The sequence below is a fragment of the Nuphar pumila genome, chromosome 9 (assembly GCF_984573655.1).
Source record: "Nuphar pumila chromosome 9, dmNupPumi1.hap1.1, whole genome shotgun sequence".
NCBI classification, from domain to species: domain Eukaryota; kingdom Viridiplantae; phylum Streptophyta; class Magnoliopsida; order Nymphaeales; family Nymphaeaceae; genus Nuphar; species Nuphar pumila.
The window spans coordinates 119,310,589-119,327,749 of record NC_143257.1 but is presented as its reverse complement, the minus strand read 5'-3'; the positions used below and the strand labels follow the sequence as shown (position 1 = coordinate 119,327,749).

The following is a 17,161-nucleotide window of genomic DNA, read 5'->3' as shown; positions in this document are numbered from 1 at the left end:
CTTTTATTTTTTGTAATGCCCACCAGGGGAAATTTAGTATTTCCCTTCTATGTAAAACTCGCATGTCCATTAGGGTTGTCTTTTTAGTTTCTTTTTTATTTTCCTTATTTTCTGTTTTACTTTTTAGTTAAATAATGTAAAGGGCCCACAATAGAGCCATTGGGATACCCCTCAACGGTCACAAATGTAACTGTTGAGGGGCTCCCAACGACTCTATGGGAGCCCCCCTTGAGTCTCATCTCTTGTATAAATAAGAGTGAATACCCCATTCTTTCTTAAGCATCTCTTAATATATTGTGATTTATATTTTAAGTTCTCTCTTCTCTTTTTGTGTGTGTTTGGTGTTTGCCTTTTGTGGCACATTGTATTTGGCCCATTAGAGACATCTTGCTTATGCATTTGTGCCTTCTTGTAGTCACTTTGTGACATTGTTTTTTGGCACTTATATTTCATTACATAGTATCAGAGTGTTTGAACACTTTAGGACTTCTTTCTTTTATATTTGAGTATGATTAAGCTTTACACTCTTGTTCTTCTTCAACCCTTCCGCAATGGCCGATAAAGATGCAAAGATTGACCTCTCACTCAAATTGAATAGGACCAACTATAGAATGTGGGTGGCTGCTATGGAGAACAACCTCAAAGGCAAGAAACTTTAAGAGTATGTATGTGGAACCGTTCCGGAACCATAATTAAAGCTCACCAAGAAGGAAGGGAATGAAGAAAAAACTTTGGGTGACGAAGAAAAAGTCAAACCTATTGAAGAATATCAATCCAAATGTGAAAATTGAGAAAGTGAGCATGCGAAAATATTGGCATGGTTCATGAATAATGTGGATCTCAAGATTTGTGCTACTTAAGCAAAATTTAAGAAGTCAAATGAAGCATGGTTCTTCATGAAAGGTATATATATATATATATATATATATATATATATATATATATATATATATATACTCAAAAAGACCTTACTAGACATTTCTTTATACAAGAAAAGGTAAGAGAAACCAAGCAAGGAGACATAAGTATTAAAGACTATTATAATACTCTATCTCCTCTATGGGATGAGCTTTCTTTCCTTAAACCTCAATGAGAAGGAAGTGTTATTGCCAAGAGGCAAGAACAAATGGAAAGAAAAAGATTTTTTTAATTTGTTCATGGGCTTCGTCCCAAATTTGAACTAAGAGGATCCCATCTTTATAGGGCTTCTACTCGTCTTAGTAAAGTTCTTGTTGATTTCATACCAAGAAGAAACTTGCTTGACTCTTAAAAATGACTTTGATGAGGTCCATGTGGTATCTAAATCAAGAAATCACATGAGGACATATAAACCTCCTCATTTTTTGAAAAAATAACAATGGTGGAAGAAGAAAAAATATTTGTCACCATTGTAATGAACCTGAATAGCTTGGACCCGATTGTCCTAAGCTTAAAAAAAAGTGACTTCCGTTGGAGATAGTCCAATCAATACACGTAAAGAATAAAAAAGAGATGGAGACATAAAAGACTTAATTGCTCAACTTACAGAAACTCTCTATCAATTCATGAGAAACAACTCTTTCACACCTTCCACCACCGGAGTTGCGGTTTTATCAACTCCCGGTATGTCCTTTTGGATCTTTGATTTGGGTGTCTCCTTTCATATGACTCCAAATGCATCGCTTTTATCAAAACCAAACCTTAATTCTTTCAAATCTTTCCTTTACACAGCTTATGGAAAATCATTAGATGTTAAAGGAATGGAAAACCTTAAAAGTTTTAAGCAAAGACTGAGAATTTTATGTTCCAAAAATTAGAATCATTCTAAATCTTAACCTAAATCTTTTCTTCGTTTTTCAAATAACTGATTTTAGATGTAGTGTCTCTTTTTTACCTACCAATTGTTATATACAGGATCTCCTATTCGGGAATCGGATTGGGCAAGGCCATAGAAGAGAAGACCTATATTATACAGATTTTTTGTCCTTGTCATCCAAATCATTTTGCAATCATGTTCAATCTAAAAATGTTGTCACTTGGCACAAAAGGTTAGGTCATCCTAGTGTCTCTAAGTTGTATCTTTTTCCTTTTTGGAAAAAATTTTGCAATGAAAAAGAATTTACATGCAATGATTGTATTCTTGGAAAAATGCATTTTCTTCCTTATCCACGTAACAACTTTATTTCTAAGAGACTATTTGAATTAGTCTATTTGGATGTATGGACACAGGCACCCGTTAAGTCTAAAAGAGAAAATTCATATTATGTTGTCTTTATTGATGATTTCACTAGATACACTTGAGTTTACTTCGTTAAAAACAAATCTGATGTTTTTTCTACTTTTAAAGAATTTCATATAATCAATTTCAAAACAATATAGCAATTTTTAAATCCAATTCCGGAGGAGAACATGACAAATAAATTTTAAAACTACCTTAAACAAAATGACATTATTCATCAAAGATCTTGTCCCAAAACTCCTTAACAAAATGACCTTGGCGAAAGAAAACATAGGCATCTAATTGAAACAACAAGAACTCTTCATATTTCTACAAATGCTCCAAAGAATTTTTGGGCCAAAGTCGCTCTTTTCGCAATTTATCTTATAAATAGGATGCCATCATCATCATTAAATAATGTTTCCCCCGTTGAAAAATTGTTTAAAATATCATTGGATTTCAAAAGATTAAGAATTTCTTGTTGTAAATGCTTTGTTCTTTTTCAAGGACAAGATAAACTTTCATCAAAAGCTCTTGAATGTGCTTTTATTAGCTATGGTGAAAATCAAAAGGTTTTATGATGTTAAAAATAACAAACTTTATATTTCAAGAAATGTGACTTTTCTTTAAGAACAAAATGAATTTGAATCTCAAAAACCCAAAGAAGATGTTGATTATTCTTCTCTTTTTTACTTATTACCTAGAAATGAGTATAAAGATTCTAATGATATTATTTGTGAAAATGTTTATGATGACAATTCTCATCAACATGATGATTTGTTTTATGAAAATGATGATTCTCCTAATGAGAATCCCAATGATATCGATGTGTATACTCGGCGAGAGGGAAATGAACATCAAAATGCTTTTAACACATACTCACAAAACTTTTCCCTAGAAGACCAGGTAGAAGAATCTCTGCCTAGGCGATCTTCTGGAAGTAGTAAACCTCCTCGAAAATTTGTATCATATTATTTCTTTTCCCCAAATTATAGAACTTGTCTAATGATGATTCACTCTTATCATGGGCTTCCAACTTTAAAGAAGCCAAGCAACATCCAGATTGGATTGATGTTATGAAACTTGAATTAGAAACACTCAACAAAGCTAACACTTGAACAATTGTAAGTCTCCCCTTAGAAAAAAAGGCTATTGGATGTAGATCGGTTTATAGAGTCAAAACTATGAGTGATGGGTCACTAAAAAGATACAAAGCTAGGTTAGTTGCTAAGGGTATGCACAAAAATATAGAATTGATTATAAAAAATACCTTTGTTTTGGTTGTTAGGATGACTAGTGTAAGAACTTTAATAGCCTTAGCATCTATTAAACAATGGCTTTTCTACGAATTAGATGTCAAAAATGTATTTCTAAATGGGGACCTTTGTGAAGAAGTCTACATAATCCTCCATCGAGTCTTGAGATTGGTAAAGGAAAAATAATTAAACTTAATAAAGTTCTTTATGAGCTTAAACAAGCTCTAAAAGCTTGATATGATCGCTTTAGTAAAGTTGTTCTTGATAGTAGTTTTACTTCTTGTCATACCGATATTGCTCTTTTTGTTAAGAATACAAGTGATCACATAATTATTTTATTGTTATATGTTGATGATATGATCATCACTCAGAATGATAAAAAGGACATTGAATTTATTAAAAAGGACATTGGATTTATTAAAAATGTTCTTAGAAACAATTTTGATATGTCTGACCTTGGATTTCTAAGGTACTTTTTAGGGATTGAAGTTACATATTCTCCTCGGGGATATGTCATGTCTAAAATGAAGCTTGCATCATATATTATTTTTAAGTCTGGCATGACTGACGAAAAGAAAGTGGAAACTCCAAAAGTAATCAATGCTATGAGAGTCAATTAAACCTCCTTTAGAAGATCCTTCTCATCATCAATTAATTGGATCTCTAACATATTTGCCTATTACCAGGGCAAACATTGCTCATGTTGTACACAGTGCAAGTCACTTCTAAAATGTTCCCCTACTATTCACATGGCAATTGTCATGAGAATTATTAGATATCCGAAGGAAACTATAACTAAAGGGTTATTGTTATCTTTTTCTTCATCTCCACATTTAATTGCTTATACCGACTCTGGTTGGGGTGAAAACCCCAAGGATTGTATTCTACCAAAAGTTATTGTGTTTTTTCTTAGAGAATCATTAATTTCTTTGAGATGTAAAAAGCAATGTAAGGTTTCTCTATCTTCCACAAAAGTTTAGTATAGAGCAATGTCCACCACTACAATTGAACTTTCTTGGTTAAGAAGTCTGCTTAAATATTTATATGTTATCATCTCTATTCCTTCGAAGCTATACTGCGACAACAAAAGTGTCATCTACATTGCTAGCAATCATACATTTCATGAACAGACGAAACACATTGAGATGAACTGTCATTATGTTCAAAATGAGTTTTTACACGGCACTATTAAACTTCCATACGTCACTTCAAAATACCAACTTACGGATTTCTTTACTAAAGCTTTACCATCTCCTAGGTTCTCCTTTCTTCTAAGCAAACTTTCAGTGATCTCATTGTCAGTGAGTAGTGTTAATATATATATATATATATATATATATATATATATGCATATATCTTTTATTCCTTATAATGCCCAGTAGGGGCAATTTAGTCTTTCCCTTCTATGTAAAACCCGCATGTCCATTAGGGTTGTCTTTTTAGTTTCCTTTTTATTTTCCTTATTTTTTGTTTTACCTTTTAGTTAATTAATGTAGAGGGCCCACAATAGAACCATTGAGATAACCCCCAATGGCCACAAATGTGACTGTTAGGGGGCTCCCAACGACTCTATGGGAGCCACCCTTGAGTCTCATCTCTTGTATAAATAGGGGTGAATACCCCATTCATTCTTAATGCTTTCTTAAGCATCTCTTAATATATTGTGACTTATATTTCAAGTTCTCTCTTCTCTCTGTGTGTGGTGTTTGCACTTTGTGGCAGATTCTATTTGGTCTATCAGAGACATCTTGCTTATGCATTTGTGTCTTCTTGTAGTCAGTTTGTGACATTGTTTTTTGGCACTTATTTCATTACAGCTTGCCCATCGAAAGAAAACGTAGAAGTATATTGGTGTAATCTATAAGAAATTGGATTCAAAACCATCTGAAGAGTTCTCAACAGAAAAATCTCCATAACCCTAACATCAGAATGTTTTATAGTGCATGTGTTATTGGTGTAACTTGGACAAGAAAGAAAACTCAAGGATTAGAGTAATGATTTCTATGATTGATTTCTCAAAGAAGTAACAGTTACACACACAGGCACATGCTCACACATGCACATGCTCAGGCACACACACAACACATGCGCACACACGCATCCGACACACCCTGGCCCACACACCCACACATGCACAAGGTCATTTTTTTAATTATACTTACGCATCAACAGTCGTCCTGCCCTCCAAGTTAAAAGACAGATTGCCCTGTAATGATTCTCGTAAGGATAAATCAACATGAAAATTTCCCTTCTCAGAACGCCCAACCTCTAGAACCCTGCATCTGACAAATTGGCCTTCCCTGTAGCCATCTATAGGGTTAGACACCCAAGAATCTGTGAGCTCTGTAAAATGTACTTTCCCAAATAGATGAGGACCAATTTGAACAAGCAAGCCTCCAACACCTGGAAATATTTTACTAATCTTCCCACCAATAATAGCACCTTCACGAATATGCCCAATTAAATTCAGATCCATACCAGATTCAGTACCTCCACCACTGTCTAGTTGACTAAGTACATTTTTTAATGCCAATCTCAATGTACATCTCTCCTTGTTTGAACTTAAAATGCGACAAGATACAGGCTGTCCTAATCTGAAACGCTTCTGAAATTCTTCAAGTTCAGAAGGATCAGATGAGGTATCCAACACAAATAAATCGCCTTTTACAAGACGTGAGACTGCTAAACGAACCCATTCATCACCCAATTTAACAACATAACCAATGACATGTTGACCAGTTGAGAAAGGAAACTTTTCACCCAAATTCTCATCAGTTGCATCCACATTTCCTACAAAATAGACCAAGAAAGGTGTGATGCCACAGAACAAATAGGTGACGGACTGTGATAAATGAAAAAGAAAGAACACATCATACAGATGATAAAATTATTTCAAAAGAATATCCTACCACTGTGTTGAAGGTAGACAATAGAAGGCAGAAAAACCTAGCTTGCCTATCAAAAAACAAGGCAGAAAAAAACTGCGACAATAGAAGACCTTCTATTGGACAAAAGTAGAAGGAACACCTAGAAAGCAAGACATGCAAAAAAAATCATTAGGTTTACCTGAAAGAATAGAGGGTTTGATAGATAGTTCCCAGGTATAACGCTTTGCATTCTTCTCTGATTTTGAGGGTTCCGCAACTATTCTTGCTGTCAATGTTTCTCCAACTCGAAAATTGCTGAACGGGTTTAACTCATCAAGCTGATGATCGTGATCATATACCTGCCAGCCAAAAGCGGAAAAGTGGGCGGGGTTGTTCAAGAAATGATAAAAAATAGTTCCACTGATATATAAACAACTGTTTGAGAGAAAACAAACTCACTTCTGTGATGTGTATCCTCCCATGAAGACCAATACCTAATTTCACAAAAATTTCAAAGGGTTTTATGCCAGTGATCTGCAAAGATCAGATGCAGAAGTTTTAAAAGACAGCTCATAATACCAATTATTGTATCTAAAAGACTACAATATTTGACTAATAAAATTAAAAATACACAAAGATGTTCACTCAGTTTTGTAGTTCTGAACATACTGCAAGAATGAAACTTCCACAGTATCTTCAGGTATTTGTTATTTTCAGCTTAAGAAACAAAATTGTCCCGTGGTTGGAGAACATGATATGTCAAGAAATTACAAGGATATATGGCTCCTATTAACAGGAATATGATGAATTATTAAACCAATAGTAATTTAAAACACAAGTTGATATAGCAATTAGCATACCTCAGCTTCAACAAGTGAACCAACAGAGTGTGAAGATCTTTTCTTAGCTTTTTTAGTGCCAGAAGTTTTCACATGTTCACTTAAAGATTTAAGCAGCAGCAACAGCCTCCCTGATGATGGACTTGGAAGTGCCCCAATAGTAGCAAGAACACTGCAAGTAAAATAAACTCCATGATGCCACCAATTCTCACAAGCAAAAGAATGGTTGAATGCATATAACTCCAAAGTACATGATACAAGTACACATGTACATCGACTGTGTGTAGGTGTAAGAGAACACACTAAAACACTAAGCAAGGAACACCAAGTTATCATTCCGCATCCTCTCCCTTAATCTTTATGTCTATATAGATACTGATTGGGAGGTGACATGACATATTGACGCACCACTACTGTATGCTCTATGTTTTATGGATGACTCTTATCTTGTGGAGGTATACTGCATTTTCGTCAGTGGAAGTTGAATAAAGAAAATGACTAATTACTACATTGAAATTGAAGAAATCTTCCACCCACCGTCAGCCTTAGGTGGGGTCGTCCATGTCAGGCATAGGACACCACCCTGATCATTTTTTCTAAAATGAACAAGATGGTGTTATTCCAGCCTATTGTCCCAGGCCTCAATGAGAGAGAGAGGATTATCTAGGCAGTGGTGGTGGAAGTAATAGTTCAAGATAGAGGATGATCATAATGACGATCACAAAATAAAATCTAATGACAGTTCAAGCATAGATCACACGAAAAAAATGACAATGATCATGATGTGAGAAAGGAAAATGGTCTTTGAATAAAAAGACGGTGGTAGTGACAATGATGGATAAAAAGAACAATGTTAATTATAACAACAATGATAATTGTATATGAGAGAAGGAGAATTACATAGCTATGAGTCATCCAAACAATTTTAATTACCGATCAAGAGGTCTAACTCAAAAAGCTATGTAGTTAAAAACATTATTACCAAGCCAACCAAATGTTTTTCACCCTTCTCTCATCCGAACACCCCCTAAAGAGGAATGATTTTTAGATTGACAGGGCAAGTAGGGGAATAAATATCATCAAAAAATTCAGGTATTTTAATAAAATATTCAAGGAATTTCTTTGCAAGTTAGTTGAACTACCGCAAGGACAGAATAACAAAAGAGTGTTCCTTAGACGCACAAAGTTTTTCTTTTTTGATATTTACACGGAGAAACCATCCCCAGGATCAGAGAGCTAGCTGCGCTGGCTTTTTCTTGTCATACTTATGAACGTTGTCCTGACAGTGTAAAACTCAGTGGGCTTACCCCTTAATCCCAGGGAGTCGCCACGCTTCGGCTTGTGCAAAAGGTGATGCCCATGAGATTTGAACCTAGACCACCTGCCAAGCGGCCTAGGTCCCATCCCACTATGCCAAACCCCTTTGAGGCACCTTAGATGCACAAATTAAACAGACTACTTCAAGGATAGAATAAAAGAGAATAAAGATGTAGAAGACAATCTCAAAGAAAATGAAATACTCCATATTTCCCATTAAGTTCCGCACTGAAGCAGCATTATTTACCTTTCACCTTCGACATACTGTTTGTGTAAACTTCTTTGTGTGTTAAAATCACTTAAAAGTGCATATCCTATAGCATGTTCATATTCAGGCAAGGAAAGAACCTGTATCAAAAAAGAAAACACATATTTATAACTTAAATAATATCTAAATAATGTTAAATGTACCAATTAATTTTAAAAATGCAGAACAAAAAGCCCAATACTTACCAAATAATTATCCTTGACAAGTTCCACAACTGCATTAACCATGTCATGAAGTACAATATCTTCACTTAGGCATCTTGCACGTTTCTGATTTCACAAAGACAATAAACACTACCAAGTGAGCAAAGGAATGGATATGGTGAAAGATACTGAGCCATGATGCAAGAAAAAGAAAAAACTAAATACCTCAAAACAAAACAAAAAACCTGCAAGGTGATATGCAGTATACATACATACATAATATATATAACAGTGTTTACAAAAAAGATATATAATAACCTTGGAAGGACGCCTTTCTGATGCTTTTCTACTGTGTCCAACTAAAGCATGCCTTAGCGATAAATCAACGATGCTATCAACCTTTGAAATATCAAGAACTATAGCTCGCACAGTAGAACCTATTTCCACCTTGGCGCCATCTACTGCAAGGCACAGGTGTCATCAGTCCATTCAGGAAGAAATTACATTATCTCAAGCCACTAAATGAAGCACAAAAACTCACGTTGATAATTTGTGATAAAACCAACCACATCACTGTACTTCTTGAAGTTCACAACAACTCCAAATTCCTTTATCTCCTGAACATTACCCTCAACAATGTTTCCAATCATAAAAGAGTCCACCCACTTCAGATCAGAACCTTCAGATTCTGAGAGCTGCAGCTTTGCAATCTAAGCAAGAAAGGAACAATGAGATAATAAACAGATCAAATTTAATCATGTCCTCATAATTGTACTATAAATAAGAAATGGAACAGACATTGGAATTCGTGTGCTGATAATGAATCTGCCTTTTTGGAGTGAAAAGAAAGAGTTGTGCTTTAGGGAAGTGAGAATGTCAAAGTCAAGCAGACTTGAGAGAAAACTTCCCATTGAGATTCTTGATCTGACGAAGGGGGATGGAATATCTTGTCTTCCTCGGTCATATATTTGTTTGCTGCCACAACTCTTTAAAAATACATATTTTATTTGAAGGAAAAGATATCTTAAGAATAGAATAAGCAATAGCAAGGCATTCCCATTGATTATTAAAACCTGAACCTTGCTTTTTCTTTTTTCCATCCTTCATTGTTGAATTAAGGATTAAATTTATAAAGTAAAATATCAAAATGTGCATGGCTGGCCTGTGGACGAAAAGAACCTTCAAAAGTCATTCTATGCAAAGATACTAGTAAGATTTGCCTGTGGAAGAAGAGAAAGCTATATGAAAAAAACCAATATCCTTATTAGCATTAATATGGATTTACAACATCAAGGAACAAAAGTTAAATGTTCTAGCCTATGTCACAGGGACTCGGCAAAACAGATGCCGCACCCGCGTCGACGCGACGCGACGCGGGATCGCGTGCGGGTGCGGCACCGGGTGCGGTCAACACGACCCTGGGTGCGTTCAACGCACCCAGGGTCATTTTTGTCCACATTTTTGGGCGAAAAAAAAAATTCCCCGCGATGAAAAGGAGGAGGATTAGGGCAAAAAAAAATTTTGCCCTAATCTCTCCTCTCTCTCCCCCTGAGCTCGAGCTCTCCCATCGCCGCCCCAGCTCCGCCGCCACCAGCTCCGCCTCCCAGACTCATCTCGGCTCGCAGGTATGTCTCTCACTTTCTTGGGTCGGCTGGGGAGGGGCCGAGCACCCCCCCCCCCCTCTCGGTCTCTTGTTGGGTCGGCAAGGGAGGGGTTGAGCCTCCCCTGCTCCCTCGTTTTTCGGCACAGGAGGGGCCAAGCCCCTCCCCCATCTACCTCTTTTTTTTGGGTCGATTGGGTCGACAGGGGAGGGGCTCAGCCCCTCCCCCATCTTTTTTTTCTTTGGGTCGACAGGGGAGGGACCGAGCCCCTCCCCCATCTGTTTTTTTTGGGGGGGGGGGTCGACAGGGGAGGGGCCGAGCCCCTCCCCCATATGTTTTTTTCTTTGGGTCGACAGGGGAGGGGCCGAGCCCCTCCCCTATCTGTTTTTTTTTTTTTTGGGTCGACAGGGGAGGGGCCGAGCCCCTCCCCCATATGTTTTTTTCTTTGGGTCGACAGGGGAGGGGCCGAGCCCCTCCACCATCTATTTTTTTCTTTGGGTCGACAAAGGAGGGGCCGAGCCCCTCCCCCATCTGTTTGTTTTTTTATTTGGGTCGGCAGGGGAGGGGCCGAGCCCCTCCCCATCTGCATGCATGATGAATCATATTATGAGTTTATGACAATGTTTATTGTTAAATGTTAAACTGTTAAAACTTCAAAATTATATATATATATATATATAATTTTTTTTTACATTTTTGCCCCTGCCGCACCCCCGCACCCGGGTTTTTTGGAAGTGCCGAATCCCCGCACCCGCACCCGCACCCGCACCCGCTCCCGCACCCGCACCCATGTGACATAGGTTCTAGCTAACATAAAAGTAAATAAAAGAATACACGTGGTGTTCTATAGAAATATTGAAGTTCACACATTCAACTCCCTCTAAAGTTGCCTCAAATTGTGCTTTATTTAACATCAAGCATAGAATGTGAATCCTTTGTTAAAGTCTTTGCAAACAAAATTGCCTCTTGTTTCTGTGAGAGCCAGTATGCCTGAACTAGTTCATCTCTGTCAACCTTCTCTCAGATAAAGTGATGCTTAACCAACATAAGCAGGTAGCAAATTTCTCTGATTATTAAAATAGAAAACTACTATGCGACCTCTGACCAATTGAGGTGTAATGCTTGTCCAAATCCAGCATTTATTACACCATTTTCCAGTTAGAGACACTAAATCTGGATGCTTTACTGAATTTTGACAAATTCTTTGCATAAATAAAATGTTTTGAGTTACACTTTTTCAAGCAATACCTCAACAATTGGGAATCAGGATCTCCATATCGTCTCCTGCACTCCTCTTTTATCCAACGCTATTAATATAATTACTTCAATGACAAGGACTGGCATTTGTAACAGCAAAAGGTAGGGTTTCCATTTCCAGTAAGATACTGTTGCTTACATCTCACATTTTGAATTCAGATAGCAGAAACTACACATACACAGGAATTTACCACTGCAGTGTGAATTCTGCTGTTCTGTTCTCGATGGAAATTCCGGAAGAATATATTCTGGACACCAGCCCTGTGGGAGATGGCAGATGTACTTACATACCAATAACAATTTCAGTGAGTGCTCATATTAGTAAAGAAGAAACAGATTTTCTGTTGCTTTCATTTTTTCAGTGAAAATGTTTTTGTCCATCACTCTAACTTCCACTTTTCAGTATACACAAGGCTGTTTGTCCATCACTATATGTCTATTAACCACAGGATAAAGCTGCATAATATTCACTTTTTTCTCCAATCCTTTTCTAGGTTATCTTTAGTACCTCAGTTGCCTACGTCTCCAACACTAGATATCCCAACCAGATTCCTATCTCCAATTATCCTCTAGTCGTTGGCAGATAACTTAGAACCAAACAATAAGAGATAATGAAGTTGATACCATAAGTTACAGTCACTAAAAGTCCCAAAAGCCCAAATAATTTCAAGCAGTCTAGAAAAGAACCCATTGAATGGAGGCTCTAATGGATACAAGATTGTCTATAAACTAATCCGTGCTACAGGTCATTAATAAATAGTTTGCAGAATAAAGCATCAAACAAGAGTCACCTCATCCTCCATAAGGAAATATTCCTCAATGAATGATGCATTTGTTGAATAACAAGATGACTGCTTCAATGAGATTGTTACCCTTGCAGATTCAGTGTCAACCTGGGAAAGGAAAAACACGTGGACACTCAAAAAGCAGCTAGCTGTAGATAATGAGAGAACTTTCCAAATTGTGTTATTGAACTAACATCAATAATATGACTTCGAACTGATTGTCCAACAGAAAATAGTTCAGAAAGATTGCTGATCCAGTAATCAAAAGCCTTCAAGACAAACCGAGTTAGTACTCTCACATTTGAAACAGAGAAAGAACGGAAAGAAAAACTAAGACATATTTACATTCTTTATTGGAGCAAACCCAGTCAAGTGACCAAGGTAGCGAACAAAGCAACCAGTCTCAATCATATTGCAAATGTATCCCTGGTTTAACAAAAAAAGAGATGACTCCAGTTTAAGCTGAAATATGTTAAAATTTCACAAAAACAGAATTCTCATGCAATGAAATTCAAGTAATTTATTGAAGAGGTAAACCAGAAGGCATATAGACTTAGTCCTCACATGTATTACAGAACCGGTTTGAACTTGAGAGATGCCAGACGGAATTTGGTTGGCCGATTCGATAAGAGAATATTTTGCTGAAAGGATCAAACTATTGCCATCCCTGTCTGGATAAAATAAGTAAAGAAACAACCATTAGGAGAAAATCCCAGATAATCTCAGAAAAAATAAAGATAACTTTTATGCACTTTAAGAAACAGTCAAGATTGGTGGATAGATCAACAAAAACCCACAAGCTATGCTGCATGGGTGCATGTGTGGCAGGCACACCATGGCAATTTCAAAAAAAAGATGGGTGTGGGGATGTGGAGATTTGGATATGCATGCATACCTACATAGGTAAAACGTGGGTCATTACGGTATATGTGACACAAGCCACCAAGTGGCTACATACACATTATATACAAATGAACTTCAAACCTCCCCTCCCCTTTTTATCCCATAATAATACAAATGACATGAATCTAGTTACTCTAGCAAGAACGTAAAAAACTCCTTGAGTATCTAGAGAAATGTAAGCTGACCGAAGATTCAAGAAAGTTAACAGCAAGTAAGACGAATGGTCCAGACTACAAAAAACCATCACTAGTATTCATAATTTAATATAATAGAGAATCCTTGCTGATTCTACTCGACAACAATTAAATTCACAAGTACCAACAGCATCAAGGTTTGGAGAGCAAATTATGTACAAGATTCTAAACTAATAGAAACTTTCCATTGTAGTGATCATGAAGAAGCAACTGGAGAACGGTAACCATGAAAGAGCATAAAACCAGACATCTCACAACAAAGCTAATACAATCTTGTAAAGTAAAAATTTCTCCTAGCACACTAAACTAAGCATACCTAGAACCAAAAGCCGCTTAAACTCATATCCAGGTTTTATAAGTGACATCATATGACTGGCATGACCTGCACATATGTAAGGGGAAAAAGCACAAAAATACAAGTTACAAGCATAAGAACAGTTAAAAAAACTCCCATAATTTGAGTATCTTAACCATGTTGGTTACATACTAAGATGGTCTGCCAAGTGTTCTGTTGCAATAGCTCCTTTTAAGTGCTCCTTTCCATTCACGTATACAATGAAAGAAGAGGGAGATAGTCGTTCAACAACTCCAGAGACAATGCTCCCCAGTTCAGGATAATCAACTATAGATGTCCTGAAATTGACAATACCAACCAAATATAACACTATCCAAAATCCCTTACCCAGCAATATAGGCTGCAAATTACCTTTGTAAAGAAGCCTTCTATATGCATAAAATGTCTTCTGGGAAACAATACTTTGCAATGCATATCCCAGATTTCATTTCATATTAATCAAGAATAAAAGCAACTGAATGTTTCAAAAACCAACAATAATAGTTTGAAAGTGCACAATTTTCATGTATTTTCTCAACTTTAAATGCAACAGTTACAAAAATCATGAACCCATTTAAGAACCAAATCTATCCCAATAGATCATGAGGAGACAGAACATGCAACATGACTACCAGTCTTCAATCATCATGAGACAGACCATGAGATATGACTACCAGCATAAAGAGAAACTAAAAGTCAGGAGTTGCTTATCAACCCAATATATCTATATCTATGGATAATTTTAATAACCTGAGCTTGAGAATAGAACTTGCTTATCAAACAAGCATGAGCTTGAGTATATGCTCATTAAGAACACAGTAAGCTTATTAAGGAAGCTCTTTTTCTTTCATACAAGAGGTCAGGAGTTTCACCCAATATTCCCTTACCCATTCTCTACCATCTTCAAAAAATGTATATATATCTGAAAAGAGGACTTCATTGTCAATAGTCAAAATTGCAACTAGGCAATTTACTAGTTGCCAAGTTAACCTAGGCACCAGCCTAAGACTAGTGGGTAACAAGTACATAGGTGCACAGATAGGCTCTCTAGCCTCGCTGGGTGACACATACGTGCGTTGTGCCTAGGTGTTACTTGGGGTTTTTATTTCTTTTCCTAAATTTAACATGCCTTTCAGAGGGAAAAAAAGAAAACAAATAAGAAGAGGAACAGGGATCTCACCCCCCCCCACCCTTTAACAGCAACCATACTGATACCGGTATTAGGTACTCCTAAAAACAGGTCAATTAGGTTCTGAACTTAACTGGACCCTTTTTATCGATCCAATTAATGTGTAACCTATGCTCAAAGGTTTCTATTGCCAACTATATACTAGTTTATCAATATTTGTTAGTTATCTATATACCTTTGACATGCTTTTGACTTTTAGTTTGTAATTTACAATCGAGAACTTTATATCTAGAGCATTTTGCAACATCTAGCACACTTATGCACTTAACATGTATATGAATATATCTATACCTACATAAAAATGCTGTACCCAATACCCTCTCGCTTAAAATTTTAATTTTCCAAAAATTTATTGGGTCCTTAATATATAGGCACAAATTGGGCTTTTCAGGCCCTCAGATACAGCATGGCAGTTGATCAAATCCTTGAATTCAATGATAGCAATGGCTAAAAATTCCAAACCTTCCAGAAGTCATAAAGGTAAGATGGATTCTTCGAGAAGCAGGGATAGCACTTATTACTTTGCACTTGACAACTTGCCCAACATGATAACAAGAGCTTATTTCACTCCGATCAATCCCAAGCTCAGATCTGCTTGAAAATAAAAAAGAGACACAAATTAGAAAGAAAGAAAAAAACAGAAATTATACAACAGAGTAAACAAAATCAAACCATATTAAAAGTTGTAGTCACAAAAAGAGACACAAAGACAAAAGTGCATATATTAGCCAGGTGTCAAATCCCCCCCCCCACACACACACACACATAGTTGTCAACTTCCACAGCCTTTCATAGATATTCAATAAGTACACAAATTTATAGATCTAACCAAATTAAAAATACATAATGGTTCGACCTATTCAATGTTGTGAAAAGCGTTGGGGTGAAGCAATGCACTCCACCAAAAACTGAGATGAGACGTATGCCTAGAGGCGTAAAGCATAAGCCTCAAAAAAAAAATTTGAAAAGTTAAAAAAACTATAAAAAAAAACTAAAATTACAAATAAATAAAAAAATGCTTATTCTACTTCCTCTTCCTCTTCCTCTTCCTCTTCCTCTTCCTCTTCCTCTTCCTCTTCTTCTTATTATTATTATTATCATTATTTTATTTTTATTATTATTATTATTATTATTATTACTATTATTATTATTACTATCACGCCTTAGGCTGGCGCCTTGAGACACTCTTTCAACAACACTGGACCCATTGATTGCCATCATCATGGACATTTCAATAATTTTATAAAATATAAATGATACATTTGTTAATTGTGCTTTATCCAGATAGAGAATGAGAAAAATGCAGCATCAGATACATGAAACATCTAAGACATCAACTAAGTTTTGCACTGACAAGACATCAAATGATCTAATGACCCTCTCCCCTTACTTGACCCCTCCCTCCTTTCTTTGCTTCTCATGGTTCTGCCCCATTTCCTGACACCTCCATGCTTTTAATGAAAAATACGTGGAATAGGAAGATGTGACAGCCATTCTTGAGTCTTGACCATACTGCCTATCTCCTACCTTTGTTTCAATTGTAGCAAACTGTCAACTTACCTTCAACCCATCTAGTACAATGGTTTTCAATTCCTTGTAAGAGATCAGAATGAGATAAAATACATCTTTTAGAAAAACCTTGGTCTCAATTTGCAATTCAATGCATTGGTCTAGTGTGTCATGTTATATAGAGAGTACATTCTGGAATCACTAAATTATGATTGTCTTCTTTCTGCATGCTAGATCCTCCACTATTATATGTTCTTCCAGGAAGCCTCGCAATCCTTTGTTCTGCAATTTGAGCAAGTCTGACTTGAATTATTGATTCATTCATGAAAGTAAAAGTATCTTGTACAATGAAATTCCTTAAGAAAAAAAAAACTTGAAAAATCTGGCTCTGTTGCAACCAACGCACACCCATAGAAGGGAACCAGTTAAGAACTTCAGAAACAAGGATCGATATAACATATTCCTTATTCTAGACAAAATGAGAACTGCATTTTGCCACTGG

The 17,161-nt window shown here is 36.4% G+C and overlaps 1 protein-coding gene across 1 annotated transcript in view; it reads right to left on the bottom strand.

Annotated features, from left to right (window-relative positions):
- Nucleotides 1-17,161, bottom strand: part of LOC149829074 (RIBOSOMAL RNA PROCESSING 5) — a 110,077-nt gene that overhangs the window by 27,979 nt on the left and 64,937 nt on the right. The window contains exons 15-29 of the mRNA XM_090017890.1: nt 15,613-15,741; nt 14,115-14,260; nt 13,944-14,009; nt 13,095-13,201; nt 12,876-12,956; nt 12,725-12,799; nt 12,537-12,638; nt 9,429-9,597; nt 9,206-9,348; nt 8,930-9,013; nt 8,724-8,824; nt 7,181-7,331; nt 6,780-6,854; nt 6,520-6,679; nt 5,616-6,243 (exon numbers count right to left, since the gene is read on the bottom strand). Of these exons, the coding sequence (XP_089874016.1) occupies nt 5,616-6,243; nt 6,520-6,679; nt 6,780-6,854; nt 7,181-7,331; nt 8,724-8,824; nt 8,930-9,013; nt 9,206-9,348; nt 9,429-9,597; nt 12,537-12,638; nt 12,725-12,799; nt 12,876-12,956; nt 13,095-13,201; nt 13,944-14,009; nt 14,115-14,260; nt 15,613-15,741 (2,217 nt within the window). The remainder of the gene's footprint in view (nt 1-5,615; nt 6,244-6,519; nt 6,680-6,779; nt 6,855-7,180; nt 7,332-8,723; nt 8,825-8,929; nt 9,014-9,205; nt 9,349-9,428; nt 9,598-12,536; nt 12,639-12,724; nt 12,800-12,875; nt 12,957-13,094; nt 13,202-13,943; nt 14,010-14,114; nt 14,261-15,612; nt 15,742-17,161) is intronic.